General features: G+C 55.8%; 6 protein-coding genes across 6 annotated transcripts; 3 read left to right on the plus strand and 3 right to left on the minus strand.

Annotated features, from left to right (window-relative positions):
- Positions 1 to 4,215: 4,215 nt before the first annotated feature.
- Positions 4,216 to 6,521, minus strand: VTJ04DRAFT_4326 (uncharacterized protein; the record flags this gene model as incomplete). Its single annotated transcript, XM_069362324.1, has 6 exons — positions 4,216 to 5,176; positions 5,242 to 5,847; positions 5,912 to 6,136; positions 6,187 to 6,287; positions 6,375 to 6,394; positions 6,452 to 6,521. 6 exons carry the CDS (start codon positions 6,519 to 6,521, stop codon positions 4,216 to 4,218), a joined length of 1,983 nt encoding a protein of 660 aa, XP_069219282.1.
- Positions 6,522 to 8,259: 1,738 nt separating this feature from the next.
- On the plus strand, positions 8,260 to 11,803 carry VTJ04DRAFT_4327 (uncharacterized protein; the record flags this gene model as incomplete). Its single annotated transcript, XM_069362325.1, has 5 exons — positions 8,260 to 8,436; positions 8,541 to 9,069; positions 9,126 to 9,861; positions 9,921 to 11,648; positions 11,707 to 11,803. 5 exons carry the CDS (start codon positions 8,260 to 8,262, stop codon positions 11,801 to 11,803), a joined length of 3,267 nt encoding a protein of 1,088 aa, XP_069219283.1.
- Positions 11,804 to 12,657: 854 nt separating this feature from the next.
- Positions 12,658 to 15,114, minus strand: VTJ04DRAFT_4328 (uncharacterized protein; the record flags this gene model as incomplete). The annotated part of the gene is made up of 3 exons (XM_069362326.1): positions 12,658 to 13,978; positions 14,102 to 14,803; positions 14,948 to 15,114. The coding sequence occupies 3 exons, from the start codon at positions 15,112 to 15,114 to the stop codon at positions 12,658 to 12,660; spliced, it is 2,190 nt and encodes a 729-aa protein (XP_069219284.1).
- Positions 15,115 to 16,523: 1,409 nt separating this feature from the next.
- VTJ04DRAFT_4329 (uncharacterized protein) lies at positions 16,524 to 18,115 on the plus strand (the record flags this gene model as incomplete). The annotated part of the gene is made up of 6 exons (XM_069362327.1): positions 16,524 to 16,578; positions 16,629 to 16,884; positions 16,939 to 17,156; positions 17,217 to 17,560; positions 17,647 to 17,858; positions 17,926 to 18,115. The coding sequence occupies 6 exons, from the start codon at positions 16,524 to 16,526 to the stop codon at positions 18,113 to 18,115; spliced, it is 1,275 nt and encodes a 424-aa protein (XP_069219285.1).
- Positions 18,116 to 18,857: 742 nt separating this feature from the next.
- Positions 18,858 to 20,642, plus strand: VTJ04DRAFT_4330 (uncharacterized protein; the record flags this gene model as incomplete). The annotated part of the gene is made up of 4 exons (XM_069362329.1): positions 18,858 to 19,172; positions 19,216 to 19,452; positions 19,525 to 20,564; positions 20,630 to 20,642. The coding sequence occupies 4 exons, from the start codon at positions 18,858 to 18,860 to the stop codon at positions 20,640 to 20,642; spliced, it is 1,605 nt and encodes a 534-aa protein (XP_069219286.1).
- Positions 20,643 to 21,000: 358 nt separating this feature from the next.
- Positions 21,001 to 22,901, minus strand: VTJ04DRAFT_4331 (uncharacterized protein; the record flags this gene model as incomplete). The annotated part of the gene is made up of 2 exons (XM_069362330.1): positions 21,001 to 22,599; positions 22,656 to 22,901. The coding sequence occupies 2 exons, from the start codon at positions 22,899 to 22,901 to the stop codon at positions 21,001 to 21,003; spliced, it is 1,845 nt and encodes a 614-aa protein (XP_069219287.1).
- Positions 22,902 to 23,920: the final 1,019 nt, after the last annotated feature.

Here is a 23,920-nt window from a genome sequence, read left to right on the forward strand (position 1 = left end):
AGCCGCGAAACCGGCGTTTCTGCAGAACTTTACACTGGCCGCGTTGGGATGCCATAGGTCCCGCTTCCCTGCGTCCCTGCGTTCCTGCCCTGCAACCTCCACTGCGCTTGCACCGGATAGGTGCGCTAAACCAGAACGGGACACGCATTGTGGGCCGTAGAACGGTTGTGGAAGCTTCGGCAACGTCCTTCTTTCCCGCATTCCGCAACCACCACTACCAGCCTTAGCGTACAAAGCAGAAAGACCGAGGTTGGTGTTCAAGGCGCTCATGTGGGCAAGCGCCGCTGAGTCGAGTCGAATCGAGGCGAGTCGAGTCGATGCACCTCAGTTCCGGACATCATTCACTTGGAAACCTGAACACCTGAATCCTGCACCTTAGTTCCGTCCTTCATCCCTCCATTTCCCCTGTTTGCAGACTTCAACGAAATGGATGTTATGCTGGCGGACTTTTGCGAGGAACACTAACCCAGCTCTGCCTTAGCGTCATTTTGTTGAGTGGTGCGGATTGACAGTACGGAGCACTCCGTCCTCCATGGCCTTGTTTGGATGTTTCAACCTGGCTCGTCCATGCCCATCCTGGTTTGACAGCTCTTGTCCCATTCTCTCACGCACCATGTCTTCGGGTTTTCGAAGCACGCTGAGCACCACAACAATCACCCGACAACAACAACAACCACCAAGCTTCAACTGCTACCTATCCCCGACGTTCCGTCATGTGGATCCTCTGTCCAGTGCTGTGTTTCCCAGGGGTTTAACTGCCGACAACTAGCCTCGAGGCGCGGGCGGCACGCCCAGCCGGACATCCCCGGATCTCCTCAAACGTCACGCTGCGGCAGCAAGATCGGCTGTTCTGCCCTACATGGGTCGGGAAACTCTTTGCTCGCTGTCCATCTGTTCGATCTGGCTCGTCCCGTTCTTCCCCATCATCCCCAGTTACTACTCCCGTCCTCAAGGAGATAATCCAGGCGGTACGGAATCAAGATGCAGCCCTCCGTCGTGTGGGCGATGTTGACATCTCCCGCTAATGCGAAACGGAGTTGGCTCAACCCAGAATTTGGGTCTGCCAAGTGATAGATTCTGCCGAAACGGGATCGCAAGACACCAATCTGGTCGCATGAACATCATCTACCACCTACTACACAGTACACTACCACCACACAACAAGGTGGGTGGGTCTCAGGCTACTATTCTAGGCCAGATCTTACGTACGACTAGCGGTGGGAGTTGGGCTTTTGAAAGTCACTGACAAGGCACGGCGCGGCCAAACTTGATCTCTTGCCTGGACTTCATATCACTTGTAGAAGGCTGAAGGGACGAGTCCATCCAACCCCAAGGACTCGTTTGCGTGTCGTCGAAGATATCACAAACAATGACTGGCTGGCCTCGTCTCCTTCCCGGTGCCGCTCTCTCACATCAGCAAAACTAACACTCGGCGCTCCTGTCATTATGTTTGTCATGCCTTGTCCGGCAGGATATCTCATCGCCTGACTTCGCCTCCGGTTCATGTTGCGTGCGCAGCTTCGTGCTCCGAACAGAATTCGGATAGCTGTGGCCTCGCGACTTCACCACCGCCTGAACATGTCGGCCCATGGCGCGTGTTTCGGCGTTAATATTCACCGCCCGATTTGTTTCCGCGTTTCATGCTTCCCAATCCTCATCAAAATTCCGTCCCGTCCTGTTTCCGTCCCAAGCGGCCCCATCTGGACGAGAAACGCTTTTTCCCCTACCGAAACCGGGCCGCCTGTGCAGCACCTAGACGAGCGGAGCCCTCGCCTGTTCACGGCGGCCTCGCGGACTAGCCGAGCTGAAAAAAAAGCCCTCCGGGCGGTCTAACGATTGGCTCCACGAAGCAGTTCACGACGGGAGTGTTAGACCTCTTCTCGCGATTGTCATGCGCCAGACTTCTGCTGGATATTTCGAGTCCTAAAGCCCATCAATATCCTTCACCGCCAGCCTGTAAGCTAGGTTTTACATGGACTATCCGATACCGCAGACACAAACACCTAGTTACCCGTGGAGCGCTGCTCTAGGGATGGAGTACCCTGTTTCCAGGTATCCTCGGTCGGTTGATGCCACCCCGTGGATGCCAAGCGCCAACGGCCAGCGGAACTCCGTCCCGAGTTCCCTCGGCTACGACAGCGAGCGGCGCCGGCGTGGGGGGCTCTACGCAAAGTTCGCTCCAGCAAACGGATCAGAGTCCGACACGGAATGCAGAGGCTATGAAGTACCTATAGTGAACCCTGAAAATATCGACATATGACAGGGGCTCGGTATGAAAAGTGATGAGGCTCATCTTGATTTGTTGGGACGAGTTCCTCCTACGAGGTGACCCTCACCGCCGGCTCTTCTGGACTTCGTTCATGTCCGACTGCGAGCATGACCCGTGGCGAATTGACTGAAACACGCGACTTTGTTCAGACTTTGTTCTGTGAAAATCCTTTCCGCCATAGCCAGGCAAACCACCCGGCTCTACTTCCTCCTCCCTTAACCCACTCGTGAAGTTTCTCTCGGCCTTGACCTCTCGTCCCCTTTGCTTTCATCTGGCCATATGATTCTCATCTTGAGCAGAGGTGTCATTCACGGCAAGTCAAGACACCAGGTTTTGCCCGGGATAATTAGTTTGATACTCAGGGCCAAATAATATCTTCACCACTTTTGTTTGACAACTAGAGTGAGACTTGATTTTGGCCATTAATTAATCATGATGATTTGATTCAAACATCCAGCGACTACAATTAACTCGGAAAAAAAACCGTCCATGGCTTGTAATGCATCTCGAACATTTTGTTGTGATGAGTGGACACATGAAGAAGGTTATGATATTTACGCAAACCACGATCCCGATGGACAGCAAAATTCGATGATTATCATGATTCATTTCCAAGAATACAGTCACTTGGTCAGATCTATCAATCTCAAGATGATACCGATCTCCTTGAGGCTACACATACACTTCTGTTAGCGTATGTCTACATCAACAAGTAATACCATGTTCATAAATCATCGAGATGTCCAGCTTTAACCACCTAGCCATTGTTCTCCAATATGGGTTTGACGATGGGTAATTCAACGTAACTCCTTCATCATAACTGCCATTTAATGTACTCTCCCTTCCAATATCAAGGCGTCAATATAATCTATTCCACAATTACACTCAATGACCTTTTCTATCATGGACCATCATCCCTTATTTCTTTGTCAACTCCACGGGCTTGCATCAGGCTTGTTCACCTTGATCTTGGGCGACTCAAGCGTTAATTGTTTTGTTCAACCTTGGCATTCTGACGCAGATGTCGTTGTCGTTCGCTTCATCTTGATATGCTAGTCTCAGAGGAGTGAGGGCCAGATATTACCTAGCATATGGTGGCATTTTCTTGCAATCATCCAGTTGCTGATCACTCACATTTCTGACCTCCGTTGCCGGATATCAAATGCCCAAGTCGACGAGCTTTTGTGATCAAGCCAATGTCTTTCATGAATTTCAGGGGTTGAAACCAATGCACGAGAGTTTTGTGCGCCATATGAGCGCCATTCCATGGCCTCTCTGGATGTGCCCAAAGTTGACCGTCCCCAGGGCAACTTCATAAGGATGTCTTTCGCTGTTGGCTGGTACATACGGCCATACCCACAAGAAAGCACGGGATCCCGTCTGCTCTCCCCTAGTTAAGCTTGTGAGGGCCCGAGTAGTAGTTGGGTCGGTGACGACCAGCGAATGCCGGGTGCTGTATGTATTTTTGCCGTTTTTGCCGCTTACCCCCCCTTTCCTCTCCACCCGGCTAAGCTTACAGAGTAAATGGATGTAACAATGGGACTGACATCGCTGTTCTTTTACACACCAAGACACCTCTTAACCAAATCTGAGAAAACATACTATCTTTTGACCATAGGAATGCAGTTGGGCAGCTTCATTCTCTGGCCTCCCAAACTCTGTCTTCAGCTCTTCCCTCGCTATGGACCGTCATCTTCGGAGGCTTACTCTGCAATCACATCACAATGCGAAGGCTTAAGGCGTAGAGTTACCTAGTGCTTCATCGTTGGTTGCGTATCCATACGCATCAAGAATATGACCTCGAAAATGGTGTTTCTTATTCTTCCCCCCAAAGATATCCGTCCTTTTGACAAACCCAGCACAGTACGAGCCCGAACTATCATTACTGACACACATCTAGCACACGACCGCCACTCAAACTAATATGTAGGTAGGTACCTAGGCATCTAAGACCCTCCCGAACCCCCCTGCCACCCTCCCGCCGCCGCCGCGAGACTCACATCCCTCATCCCCCTCCTCCCCTCCAAATTCCCCCTGACCTCCGCCGAAATCACTTCAAACCCGTCCCGCAATGACAGCGCGTCCTCCCACCGCTCGCCGTACAGCTGCAGCGTCAGCCGCACGCGGTCCAGACACCGCAGGCTGCGGTCCAGGTTATCCCCTGCCGCGCCAGCCGTGCCGCGGTCCAACCGCACGGGCAGCGGCGGCGGGGCGACCTTGCCTGGCCCCGTCGCGGCCGGTGGCGGCGGGACGTGTGCGCCCGACAGGAGGAGCTCAGCGTCGTCGCGCAGGACGGCGACGAATTGCGAGCCCATGAAGAAGACGCGGAGGGCGTCGTGGTAGGTGTAGAAGCCCGTGATGGTAGGGGTGGCGGGGAGGAGGTTGTTATTGTTATTACTGCTGCTGCTGCTGCTGCTGCTGCTGGTGTTGCTGTTGTTGTTGGTGCTTCCGCTCCTGCTAGTGGTGACGACGTCGTGGATGCGGTCGATGTACGAGATGACGTGCTCAAAGATGAGCAGCCGGCCGTAGGACGACAGCTGGGCGCCGCGCGCGCTCGAGGCGACGCAGTACACGTAGCTGTAGCGCAGCTCGAGGTCCAGCATCTCGCGGATGGCGGGCGGGAGGTCGGCTGGGAGCCGTTCGGACCATTCCCACATTTCGAAGTACTTTTGCCAAATGAAGGAGGTGGCGTCGGGTAATGGGGTGTTTGGGTCGCCTTGGTAGAGAGTCTGGTACCAGTTGGATTGTAGCTGGCGAAGCCGGAAGAGAGGGAGGGACGCATCCGGAGGCGATTTTGCAATGGAACCCCCGGAGAGTGGGGAGATGGCAGTGGCAGGCGAGGGGAGGGCCACGGACACGGCATCGTCGTAAAAGGAGAAGGCACGCGCGTGAACCATGCTTATTGCTCTGATAGCATATCGTGTGAGAACATCGGGCCATGATCAGACTGAGGTTGGAAGACAAATGCTCACCTATCCAGTGCATAGACGCAGTAGAAGGTCCTGCGCCTGGTGTCGAGCGCTTCCGGACCCACGTCCTCGACATGAGGCGGGTCTTGATGGAGGCCCTGGTCGATAACAGCACGAGAAGCGAAGCCGATAGGATGCCAGCTGTCAAAGTGGGCGGGATCCAACATGGCATACTGCGTCAAGAGAAGCAACGACTGGATCTGGGTCACATAGCCCGGCTTCAAGGCTCGATCGGCGTGCGGCAGGGCGCGCCCGACATACTCAACGGCGTTTGCGTAGTACTCGTCCTGTCGGGTTCGGCTCTGCGCGGCCGACGCGATGGCGAGGACCATCCAGAACAGCCAATGATCTGAGCTACGAAGCGGCTGCGGCGGATCCTCATAGAGTCCGCTGACGATGGCATGAAGCGTGGCAGCGGGGAATGCCGGGTAAAGGGGGAGGATGTTGGTCTCATAGTGCTGGACGAGGGCCCTCGCCGTCGGTTCTGGTGGGAGGTTGAGCGTTGTCGGCTCCGGGACGGGCTCGTTGGTGGAGGCTGCGAGGACGAGGCGGGCAAATGTCATGTTGGACTCGGACGGCTCAAAGTCGCGAGTTGTGGTATTGACGGCGCTGGACAGCAGGTTAGTGATGTTCTCACATTCAGGACATTCTCCATCCATGACAGGACACGCACAGGTAGCCAAAGTCTGACACCAGGGTGTTGATGTCATTGTTTTCTTGAGTCCTGGCAGCCTTCCGATGGATGGCAGCGCGAATGAACGCCATCGAGTCCTTGCGGGTTGGGTCAGGGGCAGGAGGTTCCTCGGGCCCGTTGGCTGCGACGGCGGCCTTTGTGGAGCGCGCATATGCGAGTCTCCTCTCGAGCTTTTCTATCCTGAGCTCAAGGGCGGCGACATAACTGAAATAATTGTGAGCCGCTGGATACTTGAACGGAGAGAATAAGCCTACCTCCTCTCCTTGCCCCGGGCAAACTGGTCGTTGGCTGCTGTGCATTCTTTCTCACGACCTGCCCTCTCGCAGGCAGTACATGCTGGTAGCTTGTTGTCACACTGTCCCAGGAGCTATGCGTTAGCTGAGAGCTCAGGGGTGTTGTGTGGCTACATGAAAGTGTGAGATGAGAAACATTATAAGCGCACCTTGACTTTCGCAGTTCGGCCTGCATGTCTGGAGTTAGCCCCAGTTGTCAGCATGTCAGGCATAATGACTGACTTACATCTTGAACACGCGGAAACAGGCCGCGAGACCTTTAGCAGAGGGGTGTCTGCCAAGCTTGAGCGTGCCATTGACATGAAGGGCTCTGGAAATATGGTGAAGACGGGTTCACCGATGATGATGACGATGGATGGTGATTAATGGATGATGCAGGTAGCCAACAAGTCTTGAATAGGTAGGTTGTCTTGTATTGTTTAGACAGACGATTCAGATGACTCAGCGATCCAACCCCTGACGAAAGAGGCAATGCCGTCGTGGCGCGGCTTCGAGAAGTTGGAGAAGACGTTCGAGAAGACGTCGATGAGGAGGCCGCAGCTCCGGGATCGCCAAAGCCAAGAGAAAGGGGGTAGCCTCAGTCCCGGATCTGAGGTTTTAGCGTTTTCCAGAAATAGATGGAACTAGCCGAGAGGGATCTGCACCTGGCCGCCAGAACAACAGGAGTTTGACGTTTGAAGTTTGATGTTTTGTTCGCCTGTGAGCTGTGAGGAGGGAGTGGCCATGAGAGGAGTGTGGTGAGTGAGAGTGAGGTGTGAAGCCAAGACAAGAATGCCGAGCCGGCGCCTGCTCAGCGTGGGGAATGTCTGCCGGGGCCTGAAGATGGGAGGGACCTTTTCACTTTGCCCTTGATCCTGAGGTGGCTCACCCCACCGCTTGTCCACGAGATCTCCTCTCTGCAAACAACACGCCACACAGCCATTGGAGGACAGCCTATAGCGGGCTTCCCAGGGCAAACAGACAAAATGGACCTGAAAAAACTCCAGCTGAGCATGGGGCTCTTCATCAGGGGTATTTTTCACATCGCCTCCGCTCACATCCGCTGCACCGAGAGGATGAGGACCCTCTTGACCTGGATGCGCCACAGATACAAGCCACGATCGAACCCCGCATCTGAATCTGCATCACGTAGCACCGGAGGCACAGTATGATTTTGTCAAGCGGGGTGTCTTCGTTAAATCAGGCCCTGTCAGCACTCAAAAGAAAGACGCAGAGACATATAGTACCTAATATGGTGACATCCACGCCATGCTATACTCTGATACGTGCCGAATTGATTGTGATGGCATCAGTAAAATCCCGGAGGTCTCCGGCGTCAACGTCAATGGCATCTCGCCGGCATCACGGGAGCAACAAGCCCCAAATCGCCCCCAAGGATTCCGAGGCCCAGCCCCAGGGGGTCAGCCAGGTCCCCTTCTGCGAAGTTCCCAACGAATCAGGGGCCCGACGACGAGACTGAGGCTTGTTACTCCGTAAAGCTTAGCACAACCCCTCGCCAGCACGAAACCCACCATCCGGTCTTAGCGTCACGGCAGACGTGCAGACGTTCCCGCCAATTCCTGTGTCTCGCTGTCTCGCAACGCTCCGCTCCGGGCCAGGCACTTCCTGGATGGAGACAACCTTCAGGCTCTGTGTCCATCGAACTCGTCGGAATCCTTCCACTCCATACATTCTTCCACTTATTACTCCGTAATCCCTAAAAAAAGACCGCGAGCCCCTCGAGGCTAAGCGTGCGAATTCGGTCCTAACAGTATTGGACGACGGTGTCTGCGTCCTGGAACCCTAGCTATCGTCATCGCCATTGTCGCATCCATACCTATACCGATAACGTGAACAGCGCCGGAGCCACCTCCGCACCCGCCTGCCGCCATTCCTCTCCGCCATCAACACAATCTCCCTCTAGACAAACCCGAGGTTGCCGCTGTCCACCGAGCGGCAGCAAAGAACTTTTCCGAGCCGACCTTGCGTCATCCGGTGTTCCTCCGTGCCGTCCGCTCCTGACGAGGGGCAAGCAAACAACCGCCGGCGGCATCCATGGACCCTGCCGCTGTCTTTCATCAGTCCCTGGGCTCTGTCTTCCCAACTCAGCACTTCTTTCCCGGACCACCTCCGGTGCCCGTCCAGTTTGCTTGGGCCAGTCCGGAGCCCGACGTCCAAGATGCGCCGCACCGGGTTGCCCACACACTGACGGCCTGCTGCCGGTGTCGCCAGGTGAGCCCCTTTGGTCCCTCCAGCCCCTCTGCCCCCCCTTGAATCCCATGCATGCACCTCGTCTCGTTGATCCTTCTCCTCTGACCCAACTGCCACCCCGTCAGCGCAAGACGAGATGCGACCCCGCCCTCCCACGGTGTCTCCCCTGCGAACGATCGGGCTCGACCTGCGAGTACTATGACAGCACCAAGGGCAAACGCATCAACCGCTCCTACGTCGTCAGTCTCCAGAAAAAGGTGCGCGAGCTCGAAGCGGAGCTCGCCAAATACACAGACCAGGATGACGATGACTCTCAGAGTCAGGACGACCTTGTCTACCCCGGCGGCATTGTCCGCTTTGAGGGCAGCGACGAGAGTCCCCGCTACTTGGGGCCCAGCAGCGGCACCGCCATGATGCGCTTGCTCATGGAAGAGGCCAAGCGGTACGCCGAGTCGCGCAAGATTGCCAATCTCATCCCCGAGTTGCTCGCAAGGAGGGCAGAGCGTCGAGACCGGATGCAGAGTGTAGTCTACGGTTCCATCAGCGGGCCGTCAGGCAGGAAGAAGAGCTATCCAGCCCACAGTATAATTCCCGCCGAGGCCCTACCAAGCAGGGAGATCGTGGACGGCCTTGTAAGGGCTTTCAAGGATCGAGGTAGGCCTTCCCCCTTTTTGACTTGGCCGGCGATATGGTACTGACCGTCTCCCCAGTCCAGGTCTTGACCCCTGTCCTCCACGAAAAGGAGTTCGAGCAAGACGTCAACGACGTTTTCGCCGGCGACAAGGATCCCTACAAGCACTTCGTTGTCAACATGGTCGTCGCCATTGCCCTCCAGAAGGTCGGCAAATATGCCGGCTTGCCCGACAGCTATTTCCACAACGCCATGCGCCGCTTCGAGGACGTCGTCCGACCTCAAGACCTCAAGACCCTCCAGTGCTTGGTCCTCATCGCCCAGTACTCCCTCATGACGCCCACTCGGACGGCTACCTACTACGTCACGGGGCTCGCTACGAGGATATGCCAGCAGATGGGACTCGGCGACGAGCGGACCATCGTCATGGGAGCGTCTGACCCTCGGACTCTTGATATGCGGAGGAGGATGAGTTGGATCGTGACGACCCAGGAGTTCGGTCTTGCCTTCACCATGGGCCGTCCGAACGGCTTCGCCAAGGAGGACGATGTCATGAACGTCAAGTTCTTCGAGACCGTTCCGGACGAGGACATCACCCCTGAGGGTATCCGGTCTGGCCGCACCTGCGAGAGGAAGCTTGTGGCTATCCACTTCTGCAAGATGCGCCTCCTCCAGGCCGAGATCCGCCGCGTGCTCTACGAAAAGAAGCGCTCCGAGCCCGCCCACGAGACGCACCCTTGGTTCTCACAGATGGAACAGCGCCTCAAGGAGTGGCTCGACGCTTGTCCTGACCAACCGGTTTGGTGCAGGCCTTTGTAAGTTGCCTTGCTCGGGAGATGATTGGTTTGTACGTCCTGCTAACTAAGTGCAACAGACTCACCAGCGGCTTCCACAGCATGATGATATCTCTCTACCGACCCTCCCTTCAGGTGCCCAAGCCGACGAGCAATGCTGCGCTCAAATGCTTGAATAGTGCCAGGGCCATTATCGACACAACATGCCGGCAGATTGAGGAGGGCACCGTCGACATTACGTGGGAATCCCTGCTGACAGTTTATGCCGCGCTGAACGCCCTGCTCTGGTCCATCTCGTATACCGAAGTCCGCAATGAGCACAGCAGGGATGAGGTCCAGGACCTCGTGGCCGCCGCTCTCGAGGCCATCCGCATCTTTTCGGACCGCTGGCCTGGAACATCCTCTGCTGTTCAGCTCTATACAGCCATCGCCGGAGCCTGCCTCCAAAGTTACGATGTCGGGGACGAGACGGCTTCGTCACCAGCCAGCACCATCCACGGCACGCCAATCTCGGTTCCCGATTCCGAGGCAGCGAGAAGCACACCTACGCGCCAGACGCAGCCACCGGGGTCGACGCCTCTCTTCAACCCTGCGTCGCCGTTTGGTTATGTCTTTGACCCTGCTGTCGATGCCATGGGTGCCCAGTTTGGTTACGTCAACGGCACATCTCCCTTCCAGAGACAACCCAGCTTCCGGTCTAACTCCATCTTTATGAGTCCTTCCAGCGATTCGAATGGCCGGAGGTTATCACAGCTTGCACCCGATTCGAACGAATCCATCCCAGAGCGCGGCGGCCACACTCCGCCGCCGCCTTTCAAGCAAGAGCCCATGTCGCCACCGGATATGGCTACTCTTGGTGGACTCCCCACGTCTCCGGAATCTCTGGCGCAGGCGACTACCCAGCCCGGCTACAGTCCTGCCCCAAGCCTCGCCGCGACTCTGGCACAGACGCCTTCGCTCCATGCAACCAGTCCGGCGATGAGCCCTCACCCAGGACCTATTCCCCAGCTGAAGCAGGAAACTCCTCAGTTGATGTCCGCTCCGCAGTTCACGCCACAACAGCCGCCACCCCCTTCACGAGGCCAACACCAACCACCACCTCAACCACCGGTAACCACCCTCGTTACTCCAGCCACCCCCTCCCAACCGCCGGTACAGCCTCGTCAACCACCGCAACCCTCGTGGTACAAGCCCCTACCGCAGTTCGTCCCGCCGAACGCCTACGCGCAAGATATAGCTGCCGCCGCCAATCCCGGTGGCCCGTTCTGGTCAAACAACGCGCCGAACCCATTCACCGGCAACCCTCGCCAACAACACCAACAACAGCAACAACAACAACAGCAGCAGCAACAGCAAGGCTTCTTCGCCCCTCCCAACGGCGCCGGACGTCTCCAACCCAACAACAACCAAGGTTGGAACCCCTACTACGACGCACCACCACCATCCTCCTCCTCCACCCCTTTCACCCAACCCCAACAACAACAAAACTACACCACCACCACCGCCGCCCCCGGCGCCGGTCTAGGCATCAACTTCGCCAACCTCGCCAACCTCAGTCCCAACTTCCCCTCCTTCCTCTCCGCGCCGGCCCCACCGCCGGGCCTCGCTCCCGTCGTGGCCGACGAGTTCTACAACAGCATGTTCTTCAACGGCCGGCACGGCAGCTTGAGCCACGAGCAGCAGCTGGAGCTGATGGACGTGCTCGAGGCGGAAGGGATGAGCGATATCGAAGGGTTCTTGAATCTCGGGCAGCCTCAGGCTCAGCCGATGCAGCAACAACAGCAACAGCAGCAGGGACAAATACCGAGGTCGGTCGGGGGTCAGGTTCATCATCATCATCATCATCATCAAGCTGGACAGCAACAGCAGCAGCAAGGTGGGCCACAAGGGCAGGGACAGGGGCAGCAACATCAAGGGGGAGGGGGAGGGAGGCAGGGACATCATGTTCATTGGGGGTGAGTAAACAATGCCTTTTGTGTTGCTTGAGAGGATGGGGAGGGAAGAAGAGATTGGGAGGTTTTTTTGTGTGTACGATGGGAGAGAAAAGAAGATTGGGATCGGGTTGGTCCAATGATTTTGTAGAGCGTGATGAGACGTTTCCATTTTCTTTTTAGTCGTGTTTTCTTTTGTTGATGTGGGTTATTATCATTACACGCAAAGATCGGTTAGATGTCGGGTATCATGGACATGGATGGATGGATGGTCGTCGGGTAGTTTGGGCAGATTATCATCATCTACCTGACCTCCTCTGCCTACGAGACAAGTTGGTTTGGTTGGTTTGGCTTTTTGGATATCAAGGAAACGATTCCCCCATTTTCCAAGAGAGAGGTTTCTCGGTTACCCTAAAAATGTATCATCTATCTAGAGGGGGTATGGCATGAAATAGGTATGGAATTGTACGAGAGATGGGGTGTTGAGTCGAATGCTGATGGGCTGATGGGTTCATGATGACCTTGTTGAACTTGCTAGTCGTTGATAGGAGAGCGAGGTGCGATGCTCATATGCTCATGCAGTGACCTTGACATAGCAACATGGCACTGAAGTTGTGAAATCGAGTTGATCTTCCCGTTGTCGAACACTCTGACATTGTCCTGGGGTAGAATCCCGAATGGAGGTTGAATTGCTATAGTACCTCGGCTATTCATCCAGTATATGTATGACGATGCAATTTTGTACGTTCATCCGTATCCATTGCAGGTTCTGAGCCCGAGCTGCTAATCAACGCATGCAAACATCCGGTATTGGTATACGAATACACAAAGACTGCTCGGTTGAACGTGTATATCCAACCATCCAAACAATCCGTTCCCAACTTCCTCAATCCCTCTGCTCCCCTCCCTTCTCAACCTCGCCACCCAACCCATTAACATCACCACCAGGCGCAGAAGCGGAACCACTGCTCCCTTCCATCCCTTCTTGTCCTGCAGCACTTCCATCCCCATCACCACGCTCCGCCCCGCCCTCGCTCGCTTTCCTCCCAGCAGACGGCCCAGGCTTCCTCCTCCTTCTTTTCGCGGCACCTTCGCTGTTGTTGCTGCTGCTCAACGGAGGGACCTCGATCACCCAGCGCGCAATGGCCGCGGCGCGGTCGGTGGCGAGGGGCAAGGTGAGCTGTTGGAGGGATTGCAACTCCTTTTGTTGATGGGGAGGTGCTGGGTGAGACAGGGATTCCGCAGAGACGGGTGGAGTGGCGATGGATGCGGGGGACTGGGCAACATTGGCGTCCTCCGACGAAGGAGCAGTCGAAGTTGTGACTAAAGCTGCGGTTGAAGATTCCGTCGCCGGTAATGCAGCGCTATCTCCTTCCGTTCCGGTTACCGTCACTGCCGACGACGACGGCAACGACAGCGGAGCGTTGGACCGTCTGGAGCCTTTCTGCGGAACTGAGCCCGACGCAGCAGGAGCGCAGAGCTCATCCCACGACCCAACCAGGTTGATCCAATTCCCCGCGGCGCGGAGGACCTCGACCCAGTCTGCGCGGGCGGGACATCTGCTCGACTGGAACACGGGATATCCATCAGCCAGTCGGACGAGCCGGGCGACCATGTATGCGTGGCGGAGCAGCTCTTTGGCAGAGGTCTGGATCAGGGCGTGGCAGAGCAGAAGGGAGTGGAGGGCTTCGGCGAGGAGAGGATGGCAGGTCAGAGACTCGGTAGTTTGCGAGGTGGGAGGAGGGGCAGATGCCGAGGAAGATACCACAAGGTCGGTGCTTGGGTAGGGGGGTAAGCCGGAGGGAGGTGAAGAGGTGAAGAGGTCAGATAAGGCATAAATTCGATGGTGCGGTGCTGACTCCTCGCCCTCGCTGCCCACCGTTAGGGACCGTGTTGCCAAGGCATGACTGCTCGAGCGTGGTGGCCTGCCACCATGAACTGCTGAATTGACCTTCCTCGTGAACTCCTCCGCAATGGCGATAGGCATGTCTGGCGAGTATTCAAAATGGGACAGATATGCTGTGTAGTCACGCAAGGCTCGCTTCGCGTTATGCCTCACGAGGCGCCTTGCCTCGGCCATCTTTCGCTGCCCTGCTTCTGTCTCCGCAGGTGAGCGTTCATGCCCGGATCCTTCCTGATGCTGCGTCTCCCCGTTCGCGCGTCCATCAGCGACAGGCGAATCCAGAGACAATCCCGCGGGAACGTGTCTGCAAGCAAGAGAGAGATAAACCCCAGCTCTTTGGAAGAGCAATTGCGTCTCCAAGCTGCTTGGCTGCTCATCCTCTTTTAGGATGACATCTTCTCTCCGACTCCCTGGCTGCTTGACTGACAAACTTCTCTCCCGCACAGATTTGGATGGATGAGCGGGTCGGTACAGACGATACAGCTTCAGGGCTTCTGTCAAATCATCGATGGCGCCCTGGTAGTCTCCCTTGAAGACGCGCACCATGGCCCTCGTCCTCAGGGGCTCTGGATCAGTGGGCTTCGCAGTCGCGATCTCGTTCAATGGCGTAAGACTCGTACATTGTGCAAGCTGACGACTTGGAATCTTCTCGTGGAAGAAGTGGACATATTTTGCGTCTGGGTCCTGGGGGTTGCGCTGAAGCACCCAAGATGCCACCTCCTCGAGTGAAGAAGTGCTCTGCATGGTAGCGACGCTGCAGGCGATCTCATCCAGGCGGTAGGCTTCCATTAGCTTCTGAGTTGCCTGTTCGCGCATTTTGTGTTTTCTTTCCGCACTCAGTTTCGTTTGTGGCGGTGGTCGGAGGCCGAAACCGAAACCTAGGGCGGCCGCGTGGTGGGATGCCCCAGGAACATTGCGCTGTCCAATGGAGGCGACGCCGCTGGCGGCGCGCACGGCGAGGTTGGTGGCATCATCGACGAGACGGCGGATCTTGATCAGGTCGAAGAAGACTGCCGGGTCAATGGGGCGAGGCCGGGGAGTGTTGTAGTTCGCATTGGCGATAGTTTCCAGAATTTCAGGGGGAAGTTGAAGCCATGGGCCATGAAAGGACGAAATATAGCGCCAATGTCTGAGGACAATGAGATATTTCTGTCAGCCCCGGCCAACAAACGAGTATACACATAAACAAAAGGGTTCGGAGTTGGGATGGACAACGGAGGGAGCTAGGAGGCTCGCAGCGCAAAGGTTGAAGAAGCAGGGAAAGGAAGCGCACTTGTTCCTACAGATTACAAGGACTTGGGGCGAATGCAACGGCGGTTGCGGGGCAGCAGCAGGTTTTATCTTTGGACGGACAGAGGGCGTCATGGACGGAGCGCCGTGATGACGGGCATGCGTCTCGTCGGCATTGTCGGCGGCTTCGGTTTTTTTCTTGGTGGGCATGTTCAATTCGGGGCTCGGCATCGTCCGCCCAGACGTCATCTACGGAGGACTCGGATACCGATCGAGAGGTGCACGATCGGACCCGATGCGCGTCGGCGCTTTGTGGCGGCGCAGCAGCTGGTAGCAGATTGATTCTGCCGGGCAATGGTCAATTGGTGGCACAGGTACGTCTCCAAGTGCGACGTGGATGTGGTGCAGAAGCTTGAATTTTGGACTGGCCGGCGTGGAGATTTGAGATTTGCACGCGAGGCACCGCAAATGCCGAGGGATAGGTAACCTGGAGCTCCTGGATGCGATTGATGCGCTGCGAGTCACGGCGGCCGAGTCTCTCCCATCAAATCCAAGTTGGGTCCGTCCCTGCCCAAACATTTCCAAATCATCCATGGATAGAGTTTCTGGATCCCGCCGCCAACCATGTCTGAGCCTTGGACATTCCTGTGGGAGCAACATTTTGCAGTCAACAACCTACTCTCGAGTCAAAGGCAAGGTCGTAGGAATGGAAAACGAAAAAGAGACGCCAAAGCGGGGCAGACTTGGGACCCAGAAAACACATTGTTGTCAGATTAAGGAAAGAAACGTATTTGGAATTATTCAATTTGAATTTGCATTTGAAAGGCCGCGACCGAGATTTGAGACGGCTGAACTGAAGTAGATGCTGAATGGTTTGGTTTGTTGGGAGAAGAGAGTCGAGAAGAGCGAGGCAGCAGCCTGGAGAAAGATCCTCGCTCAAACCCTAACCCTGGACTTGGGGACAGCGCAAATCTCTCTCGTTCCACCTTCTTGGTCCGAATGGATCAATGGATCCCCACATGTTCAACATCCTCAACCTCGACCCTTCAAAAACCATCAGTGGCCGGGTCCCTGCTTCGAGAATAACATCAAAAGCTTCCACCACAGAAAAATACTCTGCCAATGACAAGACCAAGATCTCTGGACTTCTTCCCCGATATTTTTATCTTTGTCGCCCGCCTTGTCGCGCGTGATTGGCTGCCGCGTACTGCTTCGGCGCTTAACTCTGTCCATCCAGCCAATTGATCACGCATGTCCATCACGCATGAGCTCTTGAGAGCACCTTGGCGTACTTGGGTGAGGGGCCGCCCCCAGGTTACATCAAGTAGTCGGCGCCTGTAAGCCTAGATGGCAAGGCACCTTGTCCGTAAAGTCATGGCTCCTTATTAAGACACGGCCGAGTGAATCCGTCACTTCACTCCTCGTTCATCATCATCACCACCTTGACCTTGACGCGTCTCTTCCTTGGGGTGTGGGCGCTGTGCTGTTGCAAACCAGCCGTGGGATCTGGTATCCGTGGCTCGGGATTATGCCCTTGTGCATATCTGTAATCCGTATCTACCTACCTCCCTGCCTGACCTCCAACCTTCAGTCTCGCTCTCACCCTCACCTAGTCCACCATGTTGCCGACAGGCTGGGCTTCATCACGATGGCTGCTGCAGTGGCTATTTCTCTGTCAGTGTTCCGGGTCAACAAGACCAACAACTCTCTCTAACTCTTCACAGGCATCTCCTCCATCTCCTTGACCGCAGCACAAAATGCTTCCGCTGCGGTCTCAACTCTCTTTGTGCCAGACACAAACACTGTCCTGGCCTTCAACATTCCGCCTGGCTCGAGTGACGTCAACTTCTACGTCCTGACTCCAGATTGGTACCAGTATACAGCTTTTGGGTTCGGAAACAAGATGTCCGACTCGTTGATGCTGGTCTTCTACGCCTCCGAAGGCAGGAAGAGCGTGACTGTCAGCCCGCGGAAAACAGAGTGAGTTATCATACCGTTGCCTGTTCATTCTCACTTCAATCTGACCCCCTTTAGCGGCCACACGGAGCCTGTCTTCTTCGAGCGCGTCAAAATCAGCGTCCATGAGGCCTTCATCAACGCCAATTATGACATGGTTGTCAACGCCACCTGCCACAACTGTTTGCGCTGGTCCATCAGGAGCACCGCCGCGCCCATGATCTTCGCCGTCGGCCCGGCCCTGGACCTCAGCTCCGATGACAAGGACGCTCGCATCCGCCGGCACAGTGCCTATGGTCAGCTTGCCCTCTTTCGTATTCCCTGTCTCTGGAACCCCTCATTGACCTTCCAAACAGGCTTCTTCACAGTCGACTTCGTCCGCGCCACCGGCTCGGGGAACATCCCGCCCGGCGTCGTCGGTCCCAGCACCAAGTCCTCCCTAGGCGCGACCTTGACTCCGGACAGCGGCCGCGATGCCACGCAGGGCGGCATCCATCGCGACAGCAGCAGCCGCGCTGCGGTTGCCCACGGAGTGCTGTTCGCCATTGCCGCGCTCGCGTTCGCGCCTTTGGACATCCTCATTGCCGGCGCCCTGGGCCCGAGGTGGGCATGGATGCATGCGGGCACGGCAACGGTGTATTTCCTTTTTGTTATTGGCGCGTTTGTGCCTGGTATTTTGGTTAGCTCGGAGCATGTTATGGTAGGTTGCCTTAGCTTTTTTGTCCCTTTGCTCTCATGGCAGTCTCTGTTTGTTTGGAGGCTCGGATGCTGATACAAAGATCACAGACCAAGAAGTTCCTCACTGGCCACCAAATCCTCGGCTTCATCACCGTCGCCTTCATGGTCATCATGTACGTCTGGGGTGCGGTCGTGTCCAGGATCAAACGTGGCGCAAAGAAGCGCGGCCAGGAGCCGCCCGAGGGATACGGCCGTCTGGCTGCCATCCACCGTTGGGTGAGCAGGCTTGTGTGGCTGCTTTTGTTGGTCAACGTTGGACTGTGAGTTTTCTACTACTTCCTTACCAACAACATTGTGGAGTGTCATCATGCTGACGTCATGCTCAAGTGGTATGAAACTGTCCGAGCAGCGCCTGGTGCTCATTCTGGCCTACCTGGCCGTGGCATTGGCCATCATTATCATCCTGGTGCCGGTCTACTTCTGTATCTGGAAGTGCACGAGGCACAGGAGGAAGAGGGAGGCGATTGAGCAGGGTCATGAGATGCCGACCATCTATGACCACAACTATTATCGTTGAGCAGGGAACTTTGATGGTCATGGAGAAGTGGGATGGGATCTCTCAGGGTTTTTGTTGTGGTCTTTTTCGGTTATGGCGTTCCAGGATATTACGGTGGATGATAACATCAGGATCAATGACGAAACCAGGTTGGTACCAGTATTTTGTTGTTTTGCAAGATATCCCATTCCTGATGCCCAGTCATCAGTCATCTATGAGAATGAGAAATTGTCATTAATTCACCTAACCTCACTTCGTCGCGACGTATTTTGTTGTCTCGAGATGTGCCTGGCTGGGGGGATGTTAGATGACGATCTTTTGTTCTTGGACAGAATATGCAATTGCTGTCTACATCGAGAGCAGTTATTGGAACTGTGGTTCCCCTGCTTGGTAGTCTCCTTTCTCACCACGGCGATTGAATCACAGATGTGTCCGTTCTGTTCTTGTCTCTCGACACCATTGCCGCATGCCGGTCTTGACTTAACATAAGCTTGCCCTCTTGAGTTATAACGTCTGTCATCTCTCGTCATATCCCACTGTGGAAGCCGTCTGATATGGCGAAGTTGCCAGTGTTGTCATCTTGATGCAGTCCAAGCATTCGTCCCAAGAGTGAGACAGGCATGACACCACATTCAAGAGAAATTGTTCAGAATACCTACCTGCTTTATAAGCCCATAATGATCACTGACCCTGCTCCATGTTTACCTTTCACCTACATTCACTATGATAGCCAACAGGCCGCTACATATACTTCCGCGCCAGCATGTCAAACCAGGCTGAACAGGACCTGATCAGGGGCAGCCTCGGATCCCAGTCCACTGACAATGCTGAGAGCCACGCCAGCATCCACGAGTCCAGCGAATCCAACATTGTGGACTCGTTAAGCAGCGTCACCACCGTCGCTGCCGCAGAAGACAGCAAGGAGAGGGTCCGAGAGGTCAACCTCCCGCAGGGGAACCTTCGCAGCAAGGTCCGGAAGAGGCTCCAGCAAGCGTGGCACTGGAAGCCCAAGCCGGCACGGTACGACGTCGACAACCCCCCTGTCTTCAGCGTTTCGCTGAATGTTCTTTTCGCCGTCGTAAGTAGACTCATTCGTTCATAACTGCAAGCAGACTTCCCAGTTAGCTAACCGTTCCATTCCGCGGGCCGCCGGCGTAACCGTCGCCAACCTCTACTATGGACAGTCCATCCTCAACCACATGGCCATCACCTTTGACGTCAGCTTTGAGCGAGCGTCCTTGGTCACCACCCTCATGCAGGCCGGTTATGCTGCCGGTATGGGGTGTGTCTGCCCGCTTGGTGACATCCTGCCGCGGAGGACGTTTATTCTCGGGCTGATGACCTTTACCGCCCTGATCGTAAGTCTCATCACCATTTCGACCCTCATCTGGTCTGGTTGAAATAGAATGCAGGCTGACATACCCATGAAGTGGATCGCCCTTTGCGTGACAACTTCGTTCCTCGTCTTCTGCGCCGCCTCCTTTCTCGCGGGCCTGAGCAACGTTTCGCCGCAGCTCCTGCTTCCCTTGGTCGGCGATCTCGCGCCTCCCGAGCGCCGCGGCACCTGTATAGCCATCGTGGCTTCGGGCACGACCCTCGGCGTGCTCGTCGCTCGCGTCTCGTCTGGTTTCTTGGCTTCGGTCCCGGAGCCCGATAGCGGCGCGCTCAGCAAAGTGGGCTCCTGGCGCGCAGTGTATTGGTTTGGCCTCGGTATGCAGTGTTTGTTTGTCGCGTTGTTGTGGGTTTGGATGCCGGATTATCCCAGGAAGAACACCGCATCCGGTGTTTTTGAGGGCGAGGGCGGAGACCACAGAAGGAACGATGACAACGAGAAGGATGAGAGTGTCGAACAATTTGAAAATGCTAGAGGTGACGAAAACATCGTCAGCGCCCAGACGGACCAGCCACCCGCCCCAGGAAAGGATCAACGTCAGCGAGGCTGGCTCCCGTGCTGCTGCTTCTGGCTGGTCACCTACCTCCGTTTGTTGGTGGACACTATCCGACTCCTCCCGACCGAGCCTCTCCTTGCCCAGGCCGCTGCCGTGGCGTTCCTCCTCAGCGCCGTCCTCGGGTCTTTCTGGTCAACCCTCAGCTTCCTCCTCTCCGGCCCGCCATACAACTACAGCAATACCATCATCGGTTTATTCGGCCTCCTCGGCCTCGTCGGGGCGATCCTTGGGCCCGTGTATGGCCGGCTCGTGGTGGACCGCTTCGTACCGCTCATCGCTGCTCTACCTGGTCTGCTGTTGGGCATTTCGGGCGCCGCGGTCGGAACATTCCTCGGCGAGCGGCACATCGCGGGCCCCGCAGTACAAGCGGCCGCGACGGATTTTGGAACCCAGGTCACCCAAATCGCCTACCGCTCGGTCATGTACGATGTTCGGCCGAACCAGCCGAATAGGGTCAACACTGCATATATGTTGGTCTCGTACATGGGACAGATGACGGGTTCGGCGGTGGGGAATAGGCTGTACGCCAGGGGTGGATGGAAGTATAGTGGGATCTGCAGTCGTATGTCCCACCTTGTTACTGCAGTCAAATGTTCTGAGACGGTGGTGGCTAACGTGATATGTGGAAGTTGTCTTCCTTGGCCTGGCGTTGGTCGTATGCCTTTCGAGGGGTCCGAGGGAGACGGGATGGATCGGGTGGTCAGGAGGATGGAGGATACGACGAGAAGTACCTGCAAGGAGACGAAGGTCGGATGGGACGCAAGCCCCTGACCCAGCAGTGGAAGATATGGCAGAGGCAGGGGCAGAGGTGGGAGAGGTGGGTGTGGTCCTGGATGAGGCAGAACCTCCAGATGATGAATACCTCCCTGAATCAGTGTATTAGAGGTCCAAATACTCTAGGGTAAGGAGAATTAAGAATTAGAATTAGACCAAGTTCCTTTCCTAACAACCATTTCACTATCTGGGATTTCGACATAACAACCAAAACCACCCATACGAAAACACCATGATACATGTGGCCATCGCCACCCCGCCAGACCAAGGCCCCATCGCCCGGTCCCGAAGGTCCGCTGGGGTCTTAAAGATATTCACCCATGCTTTATCCTTCAGCTCGAACACGACGCCGTTACACCAACAGCTGTCGAAGAATCCAATCAACTCAAACAAGGACGACGCCATAAGCCAAGCGGCGTTCGCAACCACCAAAGTCTTCCCAGACAACCTCAACGCAACAGCCAGTGCGCACCAGAACTTGAATGCGATGCCGCCGGGGCCCATTCCCTGGCGTCTCTGGTCCTGGGCGTGAAGCATCGCGAGGCGTGAGCAGACGACCGAAGCGAGCAAGGCGATGAATGCGGCCGTGGCGAGAACCCCGTAAAGAAGATAGCCGCCAGACCGACAGCCCAAGCCGCGAACGTCCGTCATGATGGCGATGACGATGGCCGAACCTGCCGTGCCCCATTGCACAACGATCGCGGTGATCACGGCGGCAAGGACTTGTCGGTAAAACTTGCCGTTGATACCATCTTCGTCGGTACCGTAGGGATATGTCTCGAACTCGGGGGGTTGCTGCTGGACAGGCTGGAGAGCGATGTGCCCATTGCCATGGCCATTCGGCAGATAAGGGGCAGGCGCAGTCAGGTTTGGCAAGGGAAGGCCACAGGCCGCGGCTACGTTGTTGGCGTCGCGCCTGTTTACCTCGTCCGCTGCCGCGGCGCACTCGAAGGCGTTCAGCAGCCGCGCTGCGTTGTACCGCCACGTGTAGATGCGAGCGTAGTTGTAGGTTGGGCCGGGAACCACTTCATCGCCGTGGGCGCTGAAGCCGAGGAAGCGGAGGTCTGGTTCGTCGTCCGCTTCGGCAACATAGAACGGCCTCCTCTCCCTGGCCAGGTGGGGATTCCAGTCCGGAAAGTCGGGCAGCGGAATCTCTGACAGATTGTCGCGAACGTCTCCTGGACCGTTCTGCATCCCGACCGTAATCCAACCCCCGATCAGTGACACCAACCACGTCCACAACATGCTGGACGACACCGCCAGTCCCTCATCAGCATTCCCCATAGCGGTTTCGAACCAACCCACGATGGTCATGATCCAGGCCGCTACCGCCACCGCCATCTGCGCGACAAGGGACAGTGTCGGCCTGCGACGAGTTGCAAACAGCCGTCGCCTCAGGTTTGTCCACCACCTGTCGTGATCATTGAGAATGATCAAGCTGGCAAGCCAACCATGGCCGTGTCGGATACGCAGCGGCACCTGCTGCGCTGCCTGGAGCAACGTGCTGGCATTTTTCATCCGCTCCCAAAGGGGGTTGAGATCGTGGGTGTGGTCGATTTCGGCGTTGTGGCGGATCCGGAGGCAGCGCCGCCGCAGCCACCGCTGGTTGAAGATGGTGATGGTGAGCGAGAAGACCAGAAGCATCGGGCTGCCCAGGGCGGTAAAGAAGCTCATGAAGTTGGGCAGCGTGTCGCCCGCCGCGTAAGGGAGCTGAGCTGTCAGTGCCAACCAAGGGAGCAGATAGTTGGTGGACCGTGCCAAGAACTGGTTATAATTGAAGACCTATGTCGGATGTGAGTCTCTGGGGTTCACGGACTGTCAGGAGCGGAACGGCGTACCATATCGAACTTGTCTCGGCCACAATAGCGATAGCATGTGTCAATGTCAATACCCCAAATATCAGCTGGGTGCCAATTAGGGTTGTCAAGTACCCCGCGTTGACAATCGAGACCGACAATGCCGTTGAGGATGTGGCTCATCTCCTCTGTGTTGTTGGACGCGTCGATGATCTTTTTGACGCATTTTGCCTTCCAGGTATCCTCCCCCTTAAACTTCGCGAAGAGCTCTATCAGTGTTTTGTTCATTTTGCTGTTGTTGAAAAGGCCGATCGGGAGGAGTTGGTTATACCCCTTGAAAGGGGAAGTACTGGCACGAACTCCATGTGTTGGAAACCGATGGTTTCTGGAGTAGAGCAGATCAGCATTCACTTCAGAGGAACCTAGTTTGACGTATTATATCATCAGGCTGAAGATGCACAAACGGGCGCGAAATGCAAGGGAGTTGTCCATCAAGTGGACAGCTCAGCCCCAGTGGCTTGAAGTGCTCGCGCCATTCGACGCTAGGACTGATAAGGCTGTCGAGGCTGCAGAAGGCAGACTGACGCGGCAGCCAGGCAGCATAGCGTTCAGCTGGGGCGCGCGCACTTGAGCGCGGGGTTGCACTCGAGAACTCGCAGATGCATGGTGCGACCTCGGTTGAGGAAAGGCTGAAGGACACTGCGTCAAGGAAGGTTGGCGGCAAGGTGGAAGGCTGTGTGAAGTCTATTGAAGATCTCCCCAATCAGAGCGAAGTCCAATAATAATGCGCACAGCCCACCGCACTAACTTGGGGGACAAACGGTGGCCGGTCTGCTAGTTTCCTGCAGCTTGCAGCAAACGTTGGATATCACAACCCCAGAAACGGAATTGCGGGCGATTCAGGATTCAGGGGCATCAACCAACTCCAAGAAGAAATGTTCAAGACTATTCAGATAAAACGGCGCACGTGGAACAACGCAGTGCTTATCAGCAGCCCAATTTCGTTGATAGGCTGCCTCTCGTCCATCAAGGCAGATTTATTACTCATATCTGACTGGTTTCTGGCTAGAATTGGCATTGTCATGTGTTTGAGTTAGTCATGTCCAATGACCGGTCAGTTGGCGCATGCATATACATATGTAGACCTGTGAGCTTCGGTCAGCTGTCAACTGGGCACAACTGGCTATCGTCATGGAAAACCCTATTGCCCGGTGTGTCAAGCACCAAGCTATCGCTAAACGCGGCAAGATGGTTTAGTTTCGAAGACAAAAGAACCCCAGCAATTCGCGTCTCGAATCAGAGAATCA

The sequence above is a fragment of the Mycothermus thermophilus genome, assembly GCF_041956435.1.
Source record: "Mycothermus thermophilus strain CBS 625.91 unplaced genomic scaffold VTJ04scaffold_3, whole genome shotgun sequence".
NCBI classification, from domain to species: Eukaryota; Fungi; Ascomycota; class Sordariomycetes; order Sordariales; family Chaetomiaceae; genus Mycothermus; species Mycothermus thermophilus.